Here is a 22,009-nt window from a genome sequence, read left to right on the forward strand (position 1 = left end):
CCATATAGAATATCATGTGTCTTTGAAGTATAATTACCACAACTAACAAAGAATTTTCTACCTGTCAAGTAAGACTCAAACCAATTTAACACACTGCCAGAGAGGCCTACTCATTGACTAAGGCGATTTATAAGAATATTGTAATCAATGGTATCAAATGTGGCACTCCGATCTAAGAGGATGAGAACAGATAAACTGCCTATGTCTTCATTTACCCGCAGGTCATTTACTACTTTAACAAGTGCAGTTTCTGTACTGTGGTTTTTATTCAAGTGATCATTTAGTTGCATAATGACTGCCTTTTCTAGGATTTTACTTAAGAAAGGCAGGTTAGAAATAGGTCTGAAATTTTCAAAAACAGAGGAGTCAAGATTATTTTTCTTGAGAAGGGGTTTAACAACAGCATTCATATTGTTACTATTATACAATAAAAACATACATTTGATTTGATTCTGCAACGGCCTGTGTAAATTTATGGTACTTATCAAGGTTAGCTTTTTTTTTTAAAATTCATTTTTATTCTCACAGTCACATTCATGCTGACAGTGTATGTGCCCAAAAACAGAAGTCTGACTGCATTCTTGTACCATTGCTCACGTACTGAAGTGTCAGCACTTTGGTGGCACCAGCATGGCCACCAAAGCGGTATAATAGTAACATTAAGATTAGCTCACTACTCAAAATGCTAATTATGGGAAGCGGCCAAGATCGAGCCTGCAACCTCTTGATTATGAGTCAGCAATTCATACCGTTGTCCCACCAAAGCGGTCATATCAGCGTCATAACCTAACCCGATTTCTTTTTCTTTGGTTAAATTCTTTAATAAAAGCGCACTTTGTTTAGTTATATGTGTGTACCTTTTGTGAAAGTGTTTATATGATATTTGGACTTCAGTCTTCATACATTATACAGTGGTGTGAAAAACTATTTGCCCCCTTCCTGATTTCTTATTCTTTTGCATGTTTGTCACACAAAATGTTTTTGATCATCAAACACATTTAACCATTAGTCAAATATAACACAAGTAAACACCAAATGCAGTTTTTAAATGATGGATTTTATTATTTAGGGAGAAAAAAAAATTCAAACCTACATGGCCCTGTGTGAAAAAGTAATTGCCCCCTGAACCTAATAACTGGTTGGGACACCCTTAGCAGCAATAACTGCAATCAAGCGTTTGCGATAACTTGCAATGAGTCTTTTACAGCGCTCTGAAGGAATTTTGGCCCACTCATCTTTGCAGAGTTGTTGTAATTCAGCTTTATTTGAGGGTTTTCTAGCATGAACCACCTTTTTAAGGTCATGCCATAGCATCTCAATTGGATTCAGGTCAGGACATTCTCCTTCAGGATTTTTGGTAGACAGTAGAATTCATTGTTCCATCTATCACAGCAAGCCTTCCAGGTCCTGAAGCAGCAAAACAACCCCAGACCATCACACTACCACCACCATATTTTACTGTTGGTATGATGTTCTTTTTCTGAAATGCTGTGTTCCTTTTACGCCAGATGTAACGGGACATTTGCCTTCCAAAAAGTTCAACTTTTGTCTCATCAGTCCACAAGGTATTTTCCCAAAAGTCTTGGCAATCATTGAGATGTTTCTTAGCAAAATTTACACGAGCCCTAATGTTCTTTTTGCTTAACAGTGGTTTGTGTCTTGGAAATCTGCCATGCAGGCCGTTTTTGCCCAGTCTCTTTCTTATGGTGGAGTCGTGAACACTGATCTTAATTGAGGCAAGTGAGGCCTGCAGTTCTTTAGACGTTGTCCTGGGGTCTTTTGTGCCCTCTCGGATGAGTTGTCTCTGCGCTCTTGGGGTAATTTTGGTCGGCCGGCCACTCCTGGAAAGGTTCACCACTGTTCCATGTTTTTGCCATTTGTGGATAATGGCTCTCACTGTGGTTCGCTGGAGTCCCAAAGCTTTAGAAATGGCTTTATAACCTTTACCAGACTGATAGATCTCAATTACTTCTGTTCTCATTTGTTCCTGAATTTCTTTGGATCTTGGCATGATGTCTAGCTTTTGAGGTGCTTTTGGTCTACTTCTCTGTGTCAGGCAGCTCCTATTTAAGTGATTTCTTGATTGAAACAGGTGTGGTAGTAATCAGGCCTGGGGATGGCTACAGAAATTGAACTCAGGTGTGATACACCACAGTTAGGTTATTTTTTAACAAGGGGGCAATTACTTTTTCACACAGGGCCATGTAGGTTTGGATTTTTTTCTCCCTAAATAATAAAAACCATCATTTAAAAACTGCATTTTGTGTTTACTTGTGTTATATTTGACTAATGGTTAAATGTGTTTGATGATCAGAAACATTTTGTGTGACAAACATGCAAAAGAATAAGAAATCAGGAAGGGGGCAAATAGTTTTTCACACCACTGTACACTTCATGTCAAAATTTTGTCATTAGTACTTAAAACATGAAAAATGTTTGTCTTTTAAGTATGTGTTCAACATTTCTTGCATTTCTCGCATATCCTGTCATCCTACACTTACCTAGATCGTTGTGGACACAGAAACACATGAATTGCATGTGTTCCAAATAACAATATATTGTTTACCCTATACAGCTCCCGGCACCTAACACCAAGATAAATGAGGTTTGAGCTGGGAGAACGTTTTTCTCGAGTTGAGCTCTGTCAGTAGGGGGAATGGGACAGCAGGCTGCTTGCTGGTTGTGCTAAGTGGCACATTTACAAAACAAAAGACACTGATGGAGAGGTGTGAGTAATTTAAGATGTCCTGGGATTACTAGTTTTTTCATAGGCTTTAGGTGTTCAAAAGTGCACTGCATCAATTCTTTAAGAAGAGTTTGCTACAAAGTTGTCATGTCCTAGCAAGACATTATGGAAAGAATTACAATTAAAAGTACGTAGTCAAGAGAGCCAAATTATGTTAGAGATGTTTTCTGAGAGGACCCAGGTGTCGAATTGGTTAGGATGCAGAACATCCTGCCTGAAGAAACGTGGCCTCTCCCAGAAAAGATCCCAGTTGTCCATGAACCAGATGTTTTGTCCCTCACAGAAGCCTTTCAGCCAGATGTTTAATGCCAGCAGATGACTGTAGTACTCATTTGATCTACTAACCAGAGGTAAGGGACCCGAGATAGATTCTCGCAACTTGGGTCCTCTCCTTCACAGCTTTAATAAGTGCTGCAAAGTCCGCCTTAAGAATTTCCAACTGTTGGTATCTGATATTGTTATTACGATGGATCTCACTGCACTGTTCTTGTGCCTCTTGAAGACTGTCGGTGCTCTTCTCATAACATCTCAAACACGAGCACCATGATTTCTGTTTAGGTAGAATAGAATCTCCAATCACAAATACATCACCCGGGGTTGCTGGCACAGTAGGGGAGCGAAGAGGGTTAAACTGGTTCTGGGTGGAGATGTTTGCTTGGACCGATGGAGGTGATCTAGCCTTTAATACCCGCCTGCATAGCTGAAATAGGCTGATTCCCTCATCATTGGTGTCGTTGCTCTGACGAGGTGCGGAGGTAAAACTCACTTGGAAGTGAGCAACATGGCGTTGAGTCGAGATTGCTGAATTGTGATTTTCTGCAACGATCTCAGAAGTCAGGGAGGACTCTTACAGTAGGTGAGCCTTCGGTTCCCTCAGGTGTCTCCGTCTGGACAGGAGTTTCTGGATCTGGTTGTCGAGAGACTGGAGTTCTTCAACAACGTGCTCCATCTCTCCGTCGGCTATTGCCTGCTTCCACTTCCGCTTTGTGTCCTAGGAAAGGAAGAAAGAGAAAAGTCCCAGTTTTTACCTTTGTTGCTTCTTTGCATACCACCTAACAGTTAAGTGTGTACCATATAGGCTGAGGACCGCTGCTCTCATGTATAACTACATTGATATACAGCTAGTTTTATGACATAACAATTAAAGAACATTTTCGGTAACCTTTATATTTATTTAAAAACTAGTCAATTTAAAAACAATGTTTAAAATTGGAATTGATTTTTTTTATCATATAATGTCAACCTCACCAGGAACATGTCCTCCAGTTTAGCTTATATAGCGAAGTTTGTTGAGCAACACATTGTAAATGCAATTTAGGGAAAAAAAATAACGTTATTTCTTTGAAGTTAATTGTATACTGTATGTTAATACTTTAAATTTGAAAGCCATATATATATTTATATTTATACATATATTTATTTTTATATATATATATATTTATATACAGTGGTATACATAGGACAAACATCAAAAAGAATCGCAACACATATACAGGAACATTGCAACACCGTCAGAAGAAGGGACTCACGATCATTGATCTATACGCTCACTAAATAAACAGGACATACATTTAACTGGGACAATGTACAAGTAAAATTTAAATCCAGTACTAAAAGTGCCAGAGAGCTGGCTGAATCTTGGCTATCAAATGAGAACGCCATCAACAGACACTTCGACTTAAATCCAGCATATGCAAACTTAAGAAGAACATGTTCATCAATACTAATAAAAGGCAAAGCCCTGACTCACTGACTCATCACTAATTCTCCAACTTCCCGTGTAGGTAGAAGGCTGAAATTTGGCAGGCTCATTCCTTACAGCTTACTTACAATAGTTAAGCAGGTTTTATTTTCGAAATTCTATGCGTAACGGTCATAATTGAATCCTACTTGCATACATATATACAGCCATAGCCTGCAGCTTGGTCGCTGTGTGAGGCGGAGTTGCGTCCCCCATCACCACGCCTCCCACGTAGTTGGCTGCCTGCCTATATTGCGTCACCCAATACCCACACCTCCCACATAATTTAGTGCCTGCCCATATAAGGCCGTCCGTCACCAGCAATCCAAGCTGTGAGAAAACAGTAAAAAGGAGGCGTGTCAGACATCGTGCTACATTTTCTGATGCAGCTAGACGAAAACAACTTTGTGACACTGGCGTCAAATACTCACACAAAAATCTACAAGTTAAAAGACACGCTGCCGCTAAATACTCGCAGGCTAATCCACAAGTTCATAGAGACTCTGCCACTAAATATTCGCAGGCAAATCAAAAAGTTAATACCGGGAATGCCTGTTAAACATCTTAGATTCACGAGTAATGATTTGGGTCGTGAGATGTCTATCGAGGTGATCACTGTAATATTTATATGTCATTGAAATGTATTATCAGGCATTGTTTAGGCACCTATGTCATCAGGAAGGCACCAGAAAAAGGGACCTCAAGGTTACCATTATGGAAGTTAATTTAGAGCACAGATGCCGTGAATGTAACAGCTGTAATAAATAAAGTTCCCTTGCACATTTTAAAAGAAAGTATCGCCGTCATTTCATTTTTCACAATTTGTGAAAACAAGATATGGTGTCAGAATAGAGGACAGTCATGGATTTTGTTGGAGTTTCCTCGCCATGAATTGACTGGGATTCTCTTAACCTGCTGGGAGAATGGAAAAAGTTCCGACAGCACGTGGAGCTGATGTTTTCTGGCCCACTAAAAGGCAAAGACTGGGGAAAAAGGAAGAGACATTTTTAACACATGAACTCTCACCCAGGAGGAAGCCAAGGTACTGAAAACTTTTATTATGACCGTTTAGACCGTATTCGTTTTGAATACGATATTCGCGAGATACAAGTTTAATGAAAACACGCAGGGCATAAACGACACTTTTGATCACTTTGTAACAGAGTTAAAATTGCTGGTGAAGGACTGTGCTTATGCAAACGAAGATGAGATAGTCAGGGATAGAATAGTGTTTGGCACAAACTCAGTGAAAGTGTGAGAGAAGCTTTTAAGTGCCGGGACTGACCTAACATTAAATAAAGCCGTGGACATTGCAAGATCGCACGAGAAGGAAGACAGTGTAAAAAATGTGGTAAATTGAACCACTTCACTAAAGTTTGCAGGACACTGAAAGGTAAACCTGTGCATGCAGTGTGTGATGTCTCAGATAAAGAAGAAGATGATGCAGTAAGAAATGAACAACCCTCTGAAGCTCAACAAGCCTTTGTAGACATATCAATAGGAAAGCAAGGTGTAAAGCTTAAGTTTAAATTAAGTTAATAGACACGCTGCCGCTAAATATTCGCAGGCAAATCCACAACTTAATACCGGGAATGCCTGTTAAACATCTTAGATTCACAAGTACCGATTTGGGTATAGAACACTTCGATGAATGAAACCTGTTATCTTTACAACGGTTGACAAACACGGAATGTAACTTGAACATAACACATCCTCCAAATACGAACCTGATTGAAAGAAATAATGATAATCAAATCCTTGATGACAGCAACACTCATAACAGTCACAAAACAATTATATTGACAATCATGTTACGTTATTTTTAAAATGTTCACTTTTCTTTTTCATAACGTCTTTAACACACTACTTCTCCGCTGCAAAGCTGCGGAGTATTTTGCTAGTAATAAATAAAACTTTACAACCAATACCCCACCCCCCTTCCTGATCACACTGACTTAGCCACCTCCCCACCCCCACGTCATTTTTTGCTATATTTTGCTTTTGATTCTTGTAAGTCTAAGCATTATCCTCTGATGAAGACCCCTGGCAGAGGTTGAAAGCTCAGGAATAATATCAACTTTATGATACGTGATTCATTTTCTTCCTTTGTGGATCTCCAGCTACAAATATATATATATATATGTGTGTGTATGTACAGTAGGTACGGAAAGTATTCAGACCCCCTTCAATTTTTCACTCTTTGTTATATTGCAGCCATTTGCTAAATCATTTAAATTATTTTTTTCCCTCATTAATGAACACACAGCACCCCATATTGACAGACAAAAAAAAGAATTTTTGAAATTGTTGCAAATTTATTAAAAAAGAAAAACTGAAATATCACATGGTCCTAAGTATTCAGACACTTTGCTCAGTATTTGTTGTCTCCACACATACTGCTTAGAATTAAGGCCAAAAAGTTCTATCTTGGTCTCATCAGACCAGAGAATCTTATTTCTCACCATCTCAGAGTCCTTCAGGTGTCTTTTAGCAAACTCCAAGATAGAACTTTTTGGCCTTAATTCTAAGCGGTATGTGTGGAGACAACCAGGCACTGCTCATCACTTGTCCAATACAGTCCCCACAGTGAAGCATGGCGGTGGCAGCATCATGCTGTGGGGGTGTTTTCAGCTGCAGGGACAGGACGACTGGTTGCAATCGAGGGAATGATGAATGCGGCCAAGTACATGGATATCCTGGACAAAAACCTTCTCCAGAATGCTAAGGACCTCAGACTGGGCCGAAGGTTTACCTTCCAACAAGACAATGACCCTAAGCACACAGCTAGAATAACGAAGGAGTGGCTTCACAACAACTCTGTGACTGTTCTTGAATGGCCCAGCCAGAGCCCTGACTTAAACCCAATTGAGCATCTCTGGAGAGACCTAAAAATGGCTGCCCACCAACGTTTACCATCCAACCTGATAGAACTGCAGAGGATCCCCAAATTCAGGTGTGAAAAACTTGTTGCATCTTTCCCAAGAAGACTCATGGCTGTATTAGCTCAAAAGGGTGCTTCTACTAAATACTGAGCAAAGGGTCTGAATACTTAGGACCATGTGATATTTCAGTTTTTCTTTTTAATAAATCTGCAACAATTTCAAAAATTCTTTTTTGTCTGTCAATATGGGGTGCTGTGTGTACATTAATGAGGGAAAAAATTAATTTAAATGATTTTAGCAAATGGCTGCAATATAACAGAGAGTGAAAAATTGAAGGGGGTCTGAATACTTTCCGTACCCAATGTATGTATGTATATATACATACATACATATACATTTACAGTGCATCCGGAAAGTATTCACAGCTCATCACTTTTTCCACATTTTGTTATGTTACAGTCTTATTCCAAAATGGTTTAAATTCATTTTTTTCCTCTGAATTCTACACACAACACCCCATAATGACAATGTGAAAAAAGTTTACTTGAGGTTTTTGAAAATTTATTAAAAGTAAAAAAACTGAGAAATCACATGTACATAAGTATTCACAGCCTTTGCCATGAAGCTCAAAATTGAGCTCAGGTGCATCCTGTTTCTCCCTGATCATCTCTGAGGTGTTCCTGCAGCTTAGAATTTCGAAATGAAACCTGCTTAACTTTTGTAAGTAAGCTGTAAGGAATGAGCCTGCCAAATTTCAGCCATATACCTACACGGGAAGTTGGTGAATTAGTGATGAGTGAGTCGGTGAGGGCAGCAAAGACCGTTGGAAAGTTCAATATGGCGGCCAGCAGTGGCATCATACCACCAAAATAAGTACGTACATCAGTTTCGGTTAGTGCAGGGAAGCCGCCTACCAAATTTCGTGAAGATAGGGCCATAAATAAGAAAGTTTAACATGGTGGACGTTGTCAACAGTTATGACCGTTACGCGTAGAATTTCGAAATGAAACCTGCTTAACTTTTGTAAGAAACCTGTAAGGAATGAGCCTGCCAAATTTCAGCCTTCTACCTACACGGGAAGTTGGAGAATTAGTGATGAGTGAGTGAGTCAGAGAGTCAGTGAGGGCTTTGCCTTTTATTAGTATAGATTATATATACACACAATGCATCCGGAAAGTATTCACAGCACATCACTTTTTCCACATTTTGTTATGGTACAGCCTTATTCCAAAATGGATTAAATTAAGTTTTTTTCCTCAGAATTCTACACTCAAAATTCTACGGCTTCTCCGCTGTTTTATTGTTCGTTTATTACGATTATAGTTATTGTATAGGTATTTTAGACTTTACATTAGTTTACATTGTTCAGGTACCCATTTCCTTTATCATCCCAACCGTACCCCCATTAACATGTCTATCTAGGTGATCCCCATCGATCAAAGAACTGTCACTTACCGAGTGGTTTCCATGCCATTGTGTCTTATGCATTGAATGACTGGGACAGGTTCAAGGTGTGGACTGATGACGGTACAGGAGATAATTATACTACACAGGAGTAATATAAGATTGAAATGCTTAAGCCCTTCACCTATGGTTCTGCATGTGAGTTGATGGCTGTTCCTGAATTGTTCGGTTGTCGCTTTCAAATGTACCGAAATGGCCAAATATTTTACACCTTAGGACAACCGCTAATGCCTCTTAAACATCTTAAATTCACAGGTGACGATTTGAGGAGTGGACACTTTGATGTTTATGAATGTTTAAACTCTTAAAAGCTGGATGTGAAGTTATCGATGAAACAGTTGTATCCTTACAACGCTTGACAGATGCCGAATGTCACTTCAACACAAGTCCTGCAAATACTAACGTAATTAAAACAAACCATGAAACTCAAACCGATTATGACAGCAGTAATCCAAGCTGTGAGATTTGAGTCAAGATTGCTTTTCACATGGCCAACTGTACGTTGCATGCTCAAGAGTAAGCTCAGCGCACAGCTTGGTCGTATTACAACCGGAGGGCCGAACTGACAACGTGGCATACAAAGAGATCCGTAACAAATAATTATTGGTATATTTTCCCTCAGTTTAAAAAGGTTTACTTTTCTTCTTAATAAAAATTTTAATGTAGTACTTCGCTGCTGTGTAGCTCGGGTTTTTGCCATTGATATATATATATATATATATATATATATACATGATTTTTAGAGGGCAAGGAAAAGCTGTAAAATATAAAGTCCAGATTATGACAGTTGACTTTCAGTTTATTCTGCATATTTCCTATTTATGACTTGAAACTAAAGCATCTCTAGAAAAAGAAAGCATACCTTTCTCTAACACATCTGTGTATATAAAGATTTTTTTTTTTTTTTTTGCTTTTGTTAAGCTGGAAGAACAGGTCAGTCGTCTTCAGCGTGAGAAGAACGAACTTCAGTCTCGTCTTGAGGAAGACCAAGAAGACATGAATGAGCTTATGAAGAAGCATAAGGCCAGTGTTGCACAGGTGAGATCAACAGATTACTCTTGACAGTCAGTGTCTCATTTTAGTTAGTACCATTCACCATGTCTTTAAAACTGTAGATTTTAATTAATGACATTCAGGCCTTTGTGCTATATCCTAAACATAGAAATCACTTTGAAAACCTTGCTTGTACAGTGTTTATAACTGTATTTGAACCGTTTTGGCATTTAAGCGCACATCCATAAAACATAAATGTGCTAGAAGGTGTACTTACAAAGTCTGAATTTTAGTGGAGACTGTTACAGTGCAAATGTTTTTAGCTACCCGCTACCCAATATATTTAAAGCTACTTATCTAGGTTTGACGCATCAAACAGACTACATGACTTTATAGTATATTTAAATAAGATTTGTTACAGTAAAAATGTAAAGGGTATTAAGATGTTAGTTGTTTCAGTTTATTAAATAATAATATTTAACTAGTTTTTATTTTAGGATAATTTAGATACGATGTAAACTGGGAGATCAAGACCTTGACTATAGTGTAAGGCTCATAAGGAAAAAATTAGAATTACTTGTGATTGTGTGTATTTAAACAAAAGTTTAGCAACAAAGTTTAGAAAAAAACAAATGTAGGAAAGTAGGCCTTACTGTCAGGCGATGACATTATGGTGTTGGGAGTAGATGCAAAGGCTACATGAGACAGAAAGGATGGACTTACAAAAGTTTTAGAGGTAAAGGTTTTAGAAGACATTATGGATCAAGCCTGAGACCACTTTAGAAAAGAAGTCCATTAGATCAGTTCTTCTTTTGATCCATCTGCTAAACTAATTGATGGGAATAACAAATGTGATTGAACAGACCGTTGAATGCTGGGAGGCATGCAAATACATGAGGTGTGGGAAAAATGTAAAGCAAACATTAAAAACAAATGTTAATATCTGTTAGAATGTATATGTTTAAGCTCAGGTAAACTAACCAGAGTGTACATTATTGTAAGAAGTTGTGAAATAGGGGCTTTTTGGATCTTTGTTTAATTTGAGTCTCATAATTATCTTAAACTAGCCAACCCACGGTGTACCATAAGCCGCATAATCAGGCCGGTTTTTTAATGAATTTTAAGCACAGTGAGAAAATTAACATTTGAAAAATCGGTAATGTAATAAATCGGCAAGAAAAGCAACATTGTAACAATGCACGGAACGAACCATCACACAATCGTCCGTAACTGAAAACCGGTGGATCGTCCTCGCGCCTTCTGCTGCCAGACGGAGGGATGGGGGTTCACGGCGCGGAGAGTGGAACGGGAGGAGAGAAGGACGTCCATTCAGCTCCGTCCGTCATGCTAGTCTGCTGATTTCTCGTTCAGTATGTACTGCCCGGTCATGTGCCCACCTCCAACTTGTCACTTGAGTCGTCTCCTTTACACAGTCCAGATGTACATGTGACTGACGTGGACTTTTCATTGCTCTGTGCGGTTTTGGCCGCTTTTCTATATATAATCCACCAAGACACCTGACCACGGTAGTAGCGAGGTGGGAAGGGGGTGTGTACAAAGTGCAGGAGCATCTAAGAAGACGCATGTTTGTCGCGACGCAACCAGTGGGAGCGTCAGGGCCGATCCTGGGTAGATGGCCGCCTTTGTGCGAATATGGTTTCGCCGTCCTACGTACCTATTTTCTATTATGATATGACGGATATTACTATTACATGTACTACTTCAAACAGGATTAAGACAGTGTTAGGGTTAGAGTCGGGATGTATAAATAAAATTTAATTTCAAACAATTAATTTCAAACCAAACCAGCCTAGATTAGAAAGCCGGTTTATTTAATCGTTCTAGCGACAGGCAGCTCTGCACACAGTGACAGTCAATTCAGAGATCGCCGCAGCCCGCTGTCTTTGCCGCTTCTCTTGACTCGCAATCCCGTTGAGGAACGTATGCGTCTCACATGAAATCTATCGCCTTCGCGACGCAACTATGAAACATGCAAGTTGAACGTTGACAAAGGGAGTACACACATTTAGAGAGCGTGTCGTAAACACATGGTAAGCAATGGAACCGTTCAGACAGAGCGTGCGATGAGCCGGCGACCATCAAAGGCTTTTGCGCCCGCTTGCGCGAGCAAATCGCTATGTATGTGGAGTCCCTAATAGGCATCGACTACAATACACGGCACACGCAACTTTGTCAAACTTTGCTCACTGGAAACGCCGCCGCTGCTATAGTCGTCGGCCGCCCTCAGACTTTAAAATTCAAAGGCGGACAGCCGCCGTCGCAGCGTCGCCGGCTGCTGCACGCCTCAACGCCGCTTTGAGTTTGGCGCCGTTGCGGGGCACATTTTTGCCAGGATCGGCCCTGGGGAGCGTATGAGTCGCACTTAGTGGGAATTCCATGGTTTGCAGCTCGAATGGGGCTCAACGGCTTACCCACGCCGGGTAGACACACGGTCAATGTCATGCATAATTATTTATTGAATGCTAAACACTTCTGGAAAGACACAGTTGTCTAAAAAGGGAGGGTTTGAGGATACAACAGAAAGTGAATGAAAAGATGGAACTGTAGACTTTTCATTGCTCTGTGCAGTTCCGGCTGCCTTTCTATATATAATCCACCAAGACACCTGACCACGGTAGTAGCGAGGTGGGAGGGGGGTGTGAACAAAGTGCAGGAGCATCTAAGAAGACACATGTTTGTCGCGGATTCGAATTGCTGTATGTAGTGTGTAAAACAGTTTGCTATTGTGCAAGCGGTCATGCGTTGTAACCGAAAACTCAGTTTTTAAAGACTGCTTACTTCATTGTGTTTTAACCTCAGTTGTAAAGGATTGTTTTAAAGATCCCATGAGATACCCCTCACATGCTGCATATGGCGATTCACCCCCGCGAGAAACATGCCTCTATGAACAGTCAACGTAGCTCGGAGGTGCATGACATGAACATGACATTAACCTGTCCTGCACCGCATGTGGCCTCCACGACAGACGAATATAAATGATGCCACTTTTTCTGTGTCCTCGCGTCCGACATGGTGGGCGTGGCCCTGCGAGTTGTCGTCGTATCCAATGGAGTTGGTGGGCGTGGCTCCTTCCTTCGTGCGCCATAGGTGTCTCACTTGTTGGCGGCTTAGTGAATCCACGCCCCTTCCGGCATGCTTTTCATGGTTGTCTTGCCTTAGTGAATTATATATATAGATTAACTTTGACAGACCATGGGGAGTTTTCAGTTCTCCAATTTTTGACTGATATCACGTGCTAAAAATAGCAGTCAACAACCCCTAGGGTAGAAGAAACCACCTCTGTTGGCATGATGCAGACACTGTATTGCTTTTGTAAGAGGCTGATGGTATGTAGCTTTTAATATAAGGAGATGACGTACTTTTAATATGAGAAAAATAAAATGCAGTGTGTGGTAGGAAAAAGAACAAGGGTGTATTCAATTCTGGAGACACACTGAAATATCATTCTGTCAGTAGACGAAAGTATAATGTCCCAAAAATGAAGAAAAAGACAAAGGAATATTTTTTTAAAGATTGCCTTTTTTTTTTTAGAATTTTTAGATTGCCTTATATTTAGAAGAATAGACAGACTCGGTTATATTGAAGCAAATCTTGTTATATGGACATTGATTTGAACTGTTCAGGTTGTACAGTATGTTTTCTTCTACTTTTAACTCCTAGTATTTGATGCCTGGTTTCTCTGCAAATAAGCATAAGTAATGATTAAAGCTTGAATATTATCTAACTGAAACTTGCCTTGTTTAGTGATATTATCAGCCCGAGTGATGAATGTATTAGCAAGCTGTGCTTAATTGAGTGATTTTGTAGCAATCAGGAAACTGAAAGATAAAGTTAACCTGGCAGGACAGCCTCCTGGCCTGTGTCAGAGTAATTATGCAGCTCCTTCCACAGTAACGATGAAGGATATCGGTGTCCCACTGGCCTCTTCTAAGGTATTGAAACTGAGGTAGCCAGCCTTGGCCACAGCTAATGTGATTTGTGTAGCCCTTTTAAAGGAAACTATTTGGTAGCAGAGCCCCACACCTTCAAATCCTGGCAACATGCAACTCTTGAAATCATTAAGTTTGAAAATACCTTTTCTGGGGAAACAAGTCAGATGCTGAGCTGTATAGTCATGCTGATAGGAGTGTGGCTAATGAGCAGGGTAACTTCTTACTCTTGCTATGGTATTGAAGCAGAGGTAGCCGGATTTGGCCATTGTTGTCTATGATGAGAATGAGTGATGAGTGAATGTCAAACAGGTAAGTATTGCAGGATGTACATGTAAATCAAGGCTAATAATGTAGGTATTTCCTGTATTAACTTGTCCACCAATATAAAAAGAACCTTAGAGGTTCCGTTCACTTTCATGAACATTTTTACGTGATAAAACAAAAAGTAACAAGAATTTGTTGTGTTTTCATAAATCTATTGATATTTTGTGAGAGAGAAACATACGTTTGGGTTCTGAATGTTTTCTCAATACAACCCCAACCAATGCAGATATTTGTTAAATTGCATCCAAAACACTCTTTTATTTGTTACCAGTAGCACCTGAATTAAATAAAAGAGGAAACTAATTATTAGAAACAGGTACACTAGTGGTTTGAAATGGCTATTGTAACACAATTTTTGCCAGACCTTGAAATCAGATTGTGCAGAGACATCTTGAAAGAAATGACCTTGTATATAGTGTGTTTTAGCCAAGAAACTATTTATATAGAAGGACAGCAAGCAAAACAAATGTCAGTGTGTGAAAGACCATAAAGTATAGATGGACAATCACTCTCAGAAAGTCTTATGGAGCAACAAATCCAAAAACTGGATTGTTGGGTTCACAAAGATGCCAGTATGTGAAAAGAAGAATTGACATGCAATACTGTGATGTCTGCCAGTAAGTAGCCTTCCACGAATCCTGAGGTAAAATATAAAGGAGATAGTCCAACATCATGGAATGATTCACTATGCAATAATTTGTGAAAATGACTTACTGGCAAAAAAATTTTTTTATTGTTTTTCAGAACAATAATATCCCAAACATACTGTAAATATAATTAAGATCTACTTGAAGTAGAAATCTGTTGCCTCACGGCCCTGGCTGCAACATAATTGAAACCTGAAATCAAGGAGACATGGCAATAGTCTAGGAAGAATTTATCACAGGACTACTCAAACAAAATCATGCAACCATGTACAAAAGCAAACTGCTTCAGTTTTGCATTATAAGGAAGCCACACAAAATAAAGATTTGTTGTTTTTCATTGTGTCAATGATTATTTATGGTTTTCTAATATGACAGTGTTTTCCCAGGCAAAAAACACTTCCTAGATAAGTAACTTTAAAAATAATATTTCTGACTTTTGCACAGTACTGTATCAGTTGCCTTTTTGTATTTTTCCATTATTTCATGGGTACTCTTAATCTGTTCTCTACAGTTGATGGAAACTGAAATATAGAGTTGTATATTCTTTTATTAATATTTATTAATGTTTTTCTTTTGTAACAGTCTTCAAGAGACCTGGCACAAATTAGTGACTTGCAAGGTCAACTGGAAGAACTCAACAAAGAAAAACAGGAGATGCAAGAAAAGGTGAGATCATACCCAGAAGTAATGCATTTATGCTATGGAATTAGATGGGTTAACTTTTGAGACACAGCTTTTTGCCAAAGTATTTGACATTATATGACATCATCATTTTGTAGTGTTTTTTTTCTTTCCCAGTTCCTTTGTTTCTTATTAGGTTGGTATTGTTTCTGGCCTCAATTGTCAGAAACTGATTTCTGCTATTTCTTAAAATTCTGAATACTGAATAGTATTGGGTATTTAACAAATATTGTATCTGTTAGCAACACTCTCAGGACTGATTTGGTCCTGTCACAATACAAAGCAGTGCTTTTTAAAGCCTCAATGCCTCTTCCTGTCTTTAACTATAAATGTAATATTTCCTTAAAAAATCTGAAAAATGTTTATTCCTTTAATTTTTCTCATTCCATTTCAGATCTTTGTCTGCCCCCCTTATCAACAACATTAGATAATCTTGTTTACCACTTTTAACTACGCACTCCACTCAGGTTTTGACAAAATAGCTACTTTGAAACACAACAAGAAGTCTTTTTCACATTGGGCCTGGTGGTATAATTTGGCACTATGATCTATGAAAGCAGTTGATTGACACTTGGATAACTGGTCATGTATGACTGCCCCTACTGTGCATGTCATCAAAGGGGTTACAAAGATGCAATAACAACAGCCAGGGATGTATACTATGGCAAAAAGATTGAATGTTGTCTTGATAACCCAAGAAATGTGTTCTTTGTTGTTAATATCATACTTCATTCCTCTATCAGTTTCTCCACTGCAAATATATCACTTTTTACATTATAAAATTAAAAACTTGAATGGTTCAACTAGGACTAGTTCATCGTCCCCTTATAACACCCACCTTCCCCTGTCCATCCCACTGAACTCACACAATGAAATCCTTAAAGCTCTGTCGCTGGCTGTCAGCTTCTGTATCTACAGTATGTGCTTAACCTTGACCATACTAGTCATAGCTTTGCACTGGGTTATTATTTTTATGTGCATTGTGCTCAGGTTATTTCAGAGTTTAGAGCGGATCTACAATAGATATTCACACATTGAATTGAAAAAATTAAATGTTCATTTTAGTACAACTCTTGAGGGTTTTTTGCCCTCATATTTTCATTGTCTGCATGGGCTGTTGGTGTTATGAAAGGTAGGAAGAAAGAATATTTAGCTCACATAAACCATATTAAGAAGAGTTCTTACATATTCTTCCACCACATATTCTATGTTCTCTAGTTTCTCCCCTTTTTCTGATAAGCGAGGCTTTTCCATGCTTTCATCACATCCGTGCCATCTAATCTGTTATCTCGGCTCCAGCTGGTTCAGAACCATGGTACAAGAGTCTCCACTAAGGCCCATAGAAGTAAGTGCATACTTCTAGCTCTGTTGAGTCTTCACTGGCTCCCTGTGCCTTATGGGATTAAATAAAAAATTCTGTTACTAACTGATAAAACTTTAAATGGCTTTATGCCAGACTATATTAATACCAACGGGCAGTACCACAGTCCTGTTTGCTTCCTCCTGTCATCCCCAAACAAGTGTGTGAAAAAGTAATAGTGCACCAGTTAATCAACCATATTGAAGAGAGTTTAAATCAACTGATTAAACACTACCAGACTTGACGACGACGACGACGACTACTACTACTACTACTACTAGAAGTAGTCCTGCCCAGTATAAACTTTTGTTCTGAGCTTCCAGCCCAAAGCATAACAATACATAAAAATTTCAAGTATGAGTATCCTCTAAATGGAGCCTCAGACTTTAGTACCCGTAGAACCCAAAAACAAAATGACTTAATTAGGCATTGCCTTCTAAATCTAGCCTCTGTGCCCTAATCTACAAAGTAAGATTTTCCCCAAGCCAGAAGACACAAAAGGACACAAGCAGAATGGATAAATGAGACAAAAGTGGTAGATGGCATTCGTCCTATTATGCCTGGCATAAATCAAACCCCATACTCTACAATAAGAATGCTATACCTAGGGTAACTATAGTTTTGCCTTTTTAGCTTAGTTTTTATCTCTATATTATCTCTGATCTTACTTGGAAATTCAGTTTAGTTTTAGTTTTCCTTCATCGTGTATTTCTAGTTATTAATTATTTATTTCACAGAGACATTTCTGTTTTATTTTTATATATATATTAGTTTTAGTTTTAGTAATTATGCTATTGTTAAATAGCTACTATGGAGTTTAGTTTTGTGTCACAATCAGACAGATTGATGGGTTTGTACATATATTAGTTTAAAGTTAGTGGAAGCTTACTACACTACATGGTTTACTTTTTGGTATTTTTTTGTCTGATAAAAGCAAGCATAATCAAAACCAGATATCGAATATTAACAATTTTATAATTTTTTAAAATATTTTTTATGTCATTTGTTCTGAACAAATGTTGGCACTGTTCATCTTTTCTTGCCTAAATGGGCCAATTTGTGGTGAAATGTAGGTGAATTTTAAGGTTTGAGGGGTTTATACTCTAAATGTCTACAGCACACAACATATCCCGCTCCAAGATAATTTGCTTACAATGAATGCCTTTAATATTGTATTCAGAAATCTCCCATACTGGGCTTTGTTATTTTCTACCAGCCATATTGATCTTTGATTCCATCTCAGGCACATGCAAATTATAGACAGAATTTTGCCACCTGCAGACACAAGAGAAATGAACTGAAATGTTACTCATGATTTTTCTGTCCATATGGTAAAGGTTTTGTTGACAAGCACATTCCGATTTCAGGCATTTGTATTACATCTTCATATTCACAAAGCACAAAGAAATGTGTCCGCTCGTTATAACGGACATCAGACTCATGCAGCTTGGAATTTGGCTTAGTGTGTACTGCTGCAATAATTGCTGTGTACATATTGTATCTTGGGCTCAGTCAGAATTACAGCTAACATGCCGCCATTTATGAACAGACTGAAATTCTGTAAGAGATTATCTGTATCTAATACTTCTCTCTTAATCCCCAGAGCTCTAGTGAATGGCAGCTTTGAAATCTACGGAACACATTCAAAGCAAAATCAGCACCTTGGTATTCTTCACTAACGCACAAACTGTATCATTCTCACAGTCAGCTCCTGCAGAACTATCATTATTGTCACAAAGTAAATCACTTTCTGTTTCACACACTTTATGCCCCCTATTTAGCTTGCTCTGTTACTGCAAATGCTGTGTCAACACCCGTCCTCTGTCACCAGCAGCCATTCACTGGATGAATATATGCGGGCGGCTTGTGGTGGATGACTTCCTGTTTTAGAGTTAAAAATTACAAGGGTTAAAGACTAATGGCAGGAATCTTTATTCAAAAACCAATATGAAATTTTTATTAATATATTTTGATTAATTTCAGGGGCCCTGCAGCTCAGTTTAGCCCTTACGTAAAGTCTGGTTGTTACAAAAGCAAAAAATATTTTTAGTAAATTATTATTTTATTTCAGTTAGTCTTCAGCTACTTTAATAGTTTAATTTAGTTTTAGTTTTTCAGTTATGTTATTTCAGATTAGCATTTTTTTATTAGCAGTTTCATTTTTGAGTTTAGTTTTGATTAACTGTGGTATAATAACTGTGGTTATACCAAGGGTCAGACACAGTTGTAATACTGTAATGGTGTGGGGATGATTTACTGCCTCAGGACTTGAAAGACTTCCCATAATTGAAGGCACCATAAATTTCCTTTGTCTCAGAAGATTTTTAAGTAGAATATCCAATTACCTTTTCATTAGCTGAAGCTGAAGTTTGCTTGGTTTATACAGACAGTAATCCAAAACACAAAAGCAAGCCAACATCAGAATTACTCAAAAGAAGAAAGTATTAAAATATTTGACTGACTTCAAAATTCAAAAACTTCAAATTCAGACTTAAGCTCTTTAGATACACTGTTTCAAGGCTTGTATTGAGCAGTTTGTATTTGAAAAACTATCAGTGTTTCTGCATAAAAGGAGCTCTGGAAGGAATAGTGGACTGAAGTTACTCCACAACAATATGAATGACTGATATTGAATTATATGTTCTGTTGCAGTAATTGTAGCTAAAATTGTCGAGACTTATTATTTAGTATAATGGGACCATAAGTTTTTTCTCACAGGTCCCAGTTGATGCAGGATAATAAGTACAAAAAAGTCTTATTTATTCACTTAGTTTGTTCCGTTTATCTAATACTAGCAAAATACCAAGCCAGGAGAAGTGTGTTAAAGAAGTTATGAAAAAGAAAAGCAAACATTTTAAAAATAACGTAAGATGATTGTTAATGTAATTGTTTTGTCATTGATATTGAGTGTTGTTGTCATATCTATCTATTTATATATATATATATATTTATATATATATATATCTGTATATATTTATATATATATCTATATATATATATACATATATATATATATATATATATATATATATACAGTGGAGGAAATAATTATTTGACCCCTCACTGATTTTGTAAGTTTGTCCAATGACAAAGAAATGAAAAGTCTCAGAACAGTATCATTTCAATGGCAGGTTTATTTCAACAGTGGCAGATTACACATCAAAAGGAAAATCGAAAAAATAACTTTAAATAAAAGATAGAAATTGATTTGCATTTCATTGAGGGAAATAAGTTTTGAACCCCTACCAACCATTAAGAGTTCTGGCTCCCACAGAGTGGTTAGACACTTCTACTCAATTAGTCACCCTCATTAAGGACACCTGTCTTAACTAGTCACCTGTATAAAAGACACCTGTCCACAGAATCAATCAATCAAGCAGACTCCAGACTCTACAACATGGGAAAGACCAAAGAGCTGTCCAAGGATGTCAGAGACAAAATTGTAGACCTGCACAAGGCTGGAATGGGCTACAAAACCATTAGCAAGAAGCTGGGAGAGAAGGTGACAACTGTTGGTGCGATTGTTCGAAAATGGAAAGAGCACAAAATGACCATCAATCGACCTCGCTCTGGGGCTCCACGCAAGATCTCACCTCGTGGGTGTCAATGGTTCTGAGAAAGGTGAAAAGAATCCTAGAACTACACGGGAGGAGTTAGTTAATGACCTCAAATTAGCAGGGACCACAGTCACCAAGAAAGCCATTGGAAACACATTACACCGCAATGGATTAAAATCCTGCAGGGCTCGCAAGGTCCCCCTGCTCAAGAAGGCACATGTGCAGGCCCGTCTGAAGTTTGCCAATGAACACCTGAATGATTCAGAGAGTGACTGGGAGAAGGTGCTGTGGTCTGATGAGACCAAAATAGAGCTCTTTGGCATTAACTCAACTCGCTGTGTTTGGAGGAAGAAAAATGCTGCCTATGACCCCCAAAACACCGTCAAGCATGGGGGTGGAAACATTTTGCTTTGGGGGTGTTTTTCTGCTAAGGGCACAGGACAACTTAATCGTATTAACGGGAAAATGGACGGAGCCATGTATCGTGAAATCCTGAGCGACAATCTCCTTCCCTCTGCCAGGAAACTGAAAATGGGTCGTGGATGGGTGTTCCAGCACGACAATGACCCAAAACATACAGCAAAGGCAACAAAGGAGTGTCTCAAGAAGAAGCACATTAAGGTCATGGAGTGGCCTAGTCAGTCTCCGGACCTTAATCCAATAGAAAACCTATGGAGGGAGCTCAAGCTCAGAGTAGCACTGAGACAGCCTCGAAACCTTAGGGATTTAGAGATGATCTGCAAAGAGGAGTGGACCAACATTCCTGCTAAAATGTGCGCAAACTTGGTCATCAATTACAAGAAACGTTTGACCTCTGTGCTTGCAAACAAGGGTTTTTCCACTAAGTATTAAGTCTTTTTTTGTTAGAGGGTTCAAAACTTATTTCCCTCAATGAAATGCAAATCAATTTCTATCTTTTATTTAAAGTTATTTTTTCGATTTCCCTTTTGATGTGCAATCTGCCACTGTTGAAATAAACCTACCATTGAAATGATACTGTTCTGAGACTTTTCATTTCTTTGTCATTGGACAAACTTACAAAATCAGTGAGGGGTCAAATAATTATTTCCTCCACTGTATATATATATATATATATATATATATAGCAAAATACCTGTGATTGGCAGCGAGAAGTAAAAGAAAAGGAAACATTTTAATAATAACGTAACATGATTGACAATGTAATTGTTTTGTCATTGTCATGAGTGTTGCTGGCATATATATATATATATATATATATATATATATATATATACACACTGACACATATACAAACATATATATATGTATAAATATATATATATATATATACATCTATACACATATATATACACAGTTATATATATATATATATATATATATATACACATATACATACATATATATACATACTGTATATACACATATACAAATCTACATATATATATATATCCACATATATATATATTAGGGGTGGGACTCGATTAAAAAAATTAATCCAATTAATTAGAGGATTAATCGTATGTAATCGCACACGTAAATTTGCCCCAAATCGCAAATGTTTTTTTTTTTTTAATTTAAAAGGGTTTTAGTGGGCTTACAGAATCAAATAATAGACATGTACATGAATATTGTAAACTGAAGCTGTTTTAATTTCTGAAAAAAAGCCTTTAAACTGCATT

The 22,009-nt window shown here is 38.0% G+C and overlaps 1 protein-coding gene across 12 annotated transcripts in view; it reads left to right on the plus strand.

The window, feature by feature from the left end:
* Positions 1–22,009, plus strand: part of LOC120531362 (unconventional myosin-XVIIIa-like) — a 295,511-nt gene that overhangs the window by 242,298 nt on the left and 31,204 nt on the right. For all 12 annotated transcript variants that reach the window (XM_039756696.1, XM_039756697.1, XM_039756698.1 and 9 more), the window contains 2 exons: positions 9,755–9,871; positions 15,333–15,416. In XM_039756696.1, the coding sequence (XP_039612630.1) occupies positions 9,755–9,871; positions 15,333–15,416 (201 nt within the window). The remainder of the gene's footprint in view (positions 1–9,754; positions 9,872–15,332; positions 15,417–22,009) is intronic.

This window comes from Polypterus senegalus, chromosome 6 (assembly GCF_016835505.1).
Source record: "Polypterus senegalus isolate Bchr_013 chromosome 6, ASM1683550v1, whole genome shotgun sequence".
In the NCBI taxonomy this organism is placed as follows: domain Eukaryota; kingdom Metazoa; phylum Chordata; class Cladistia; order Polypteriformes; family Polypteridae; genus Polypterus; species Polypterus senegalus.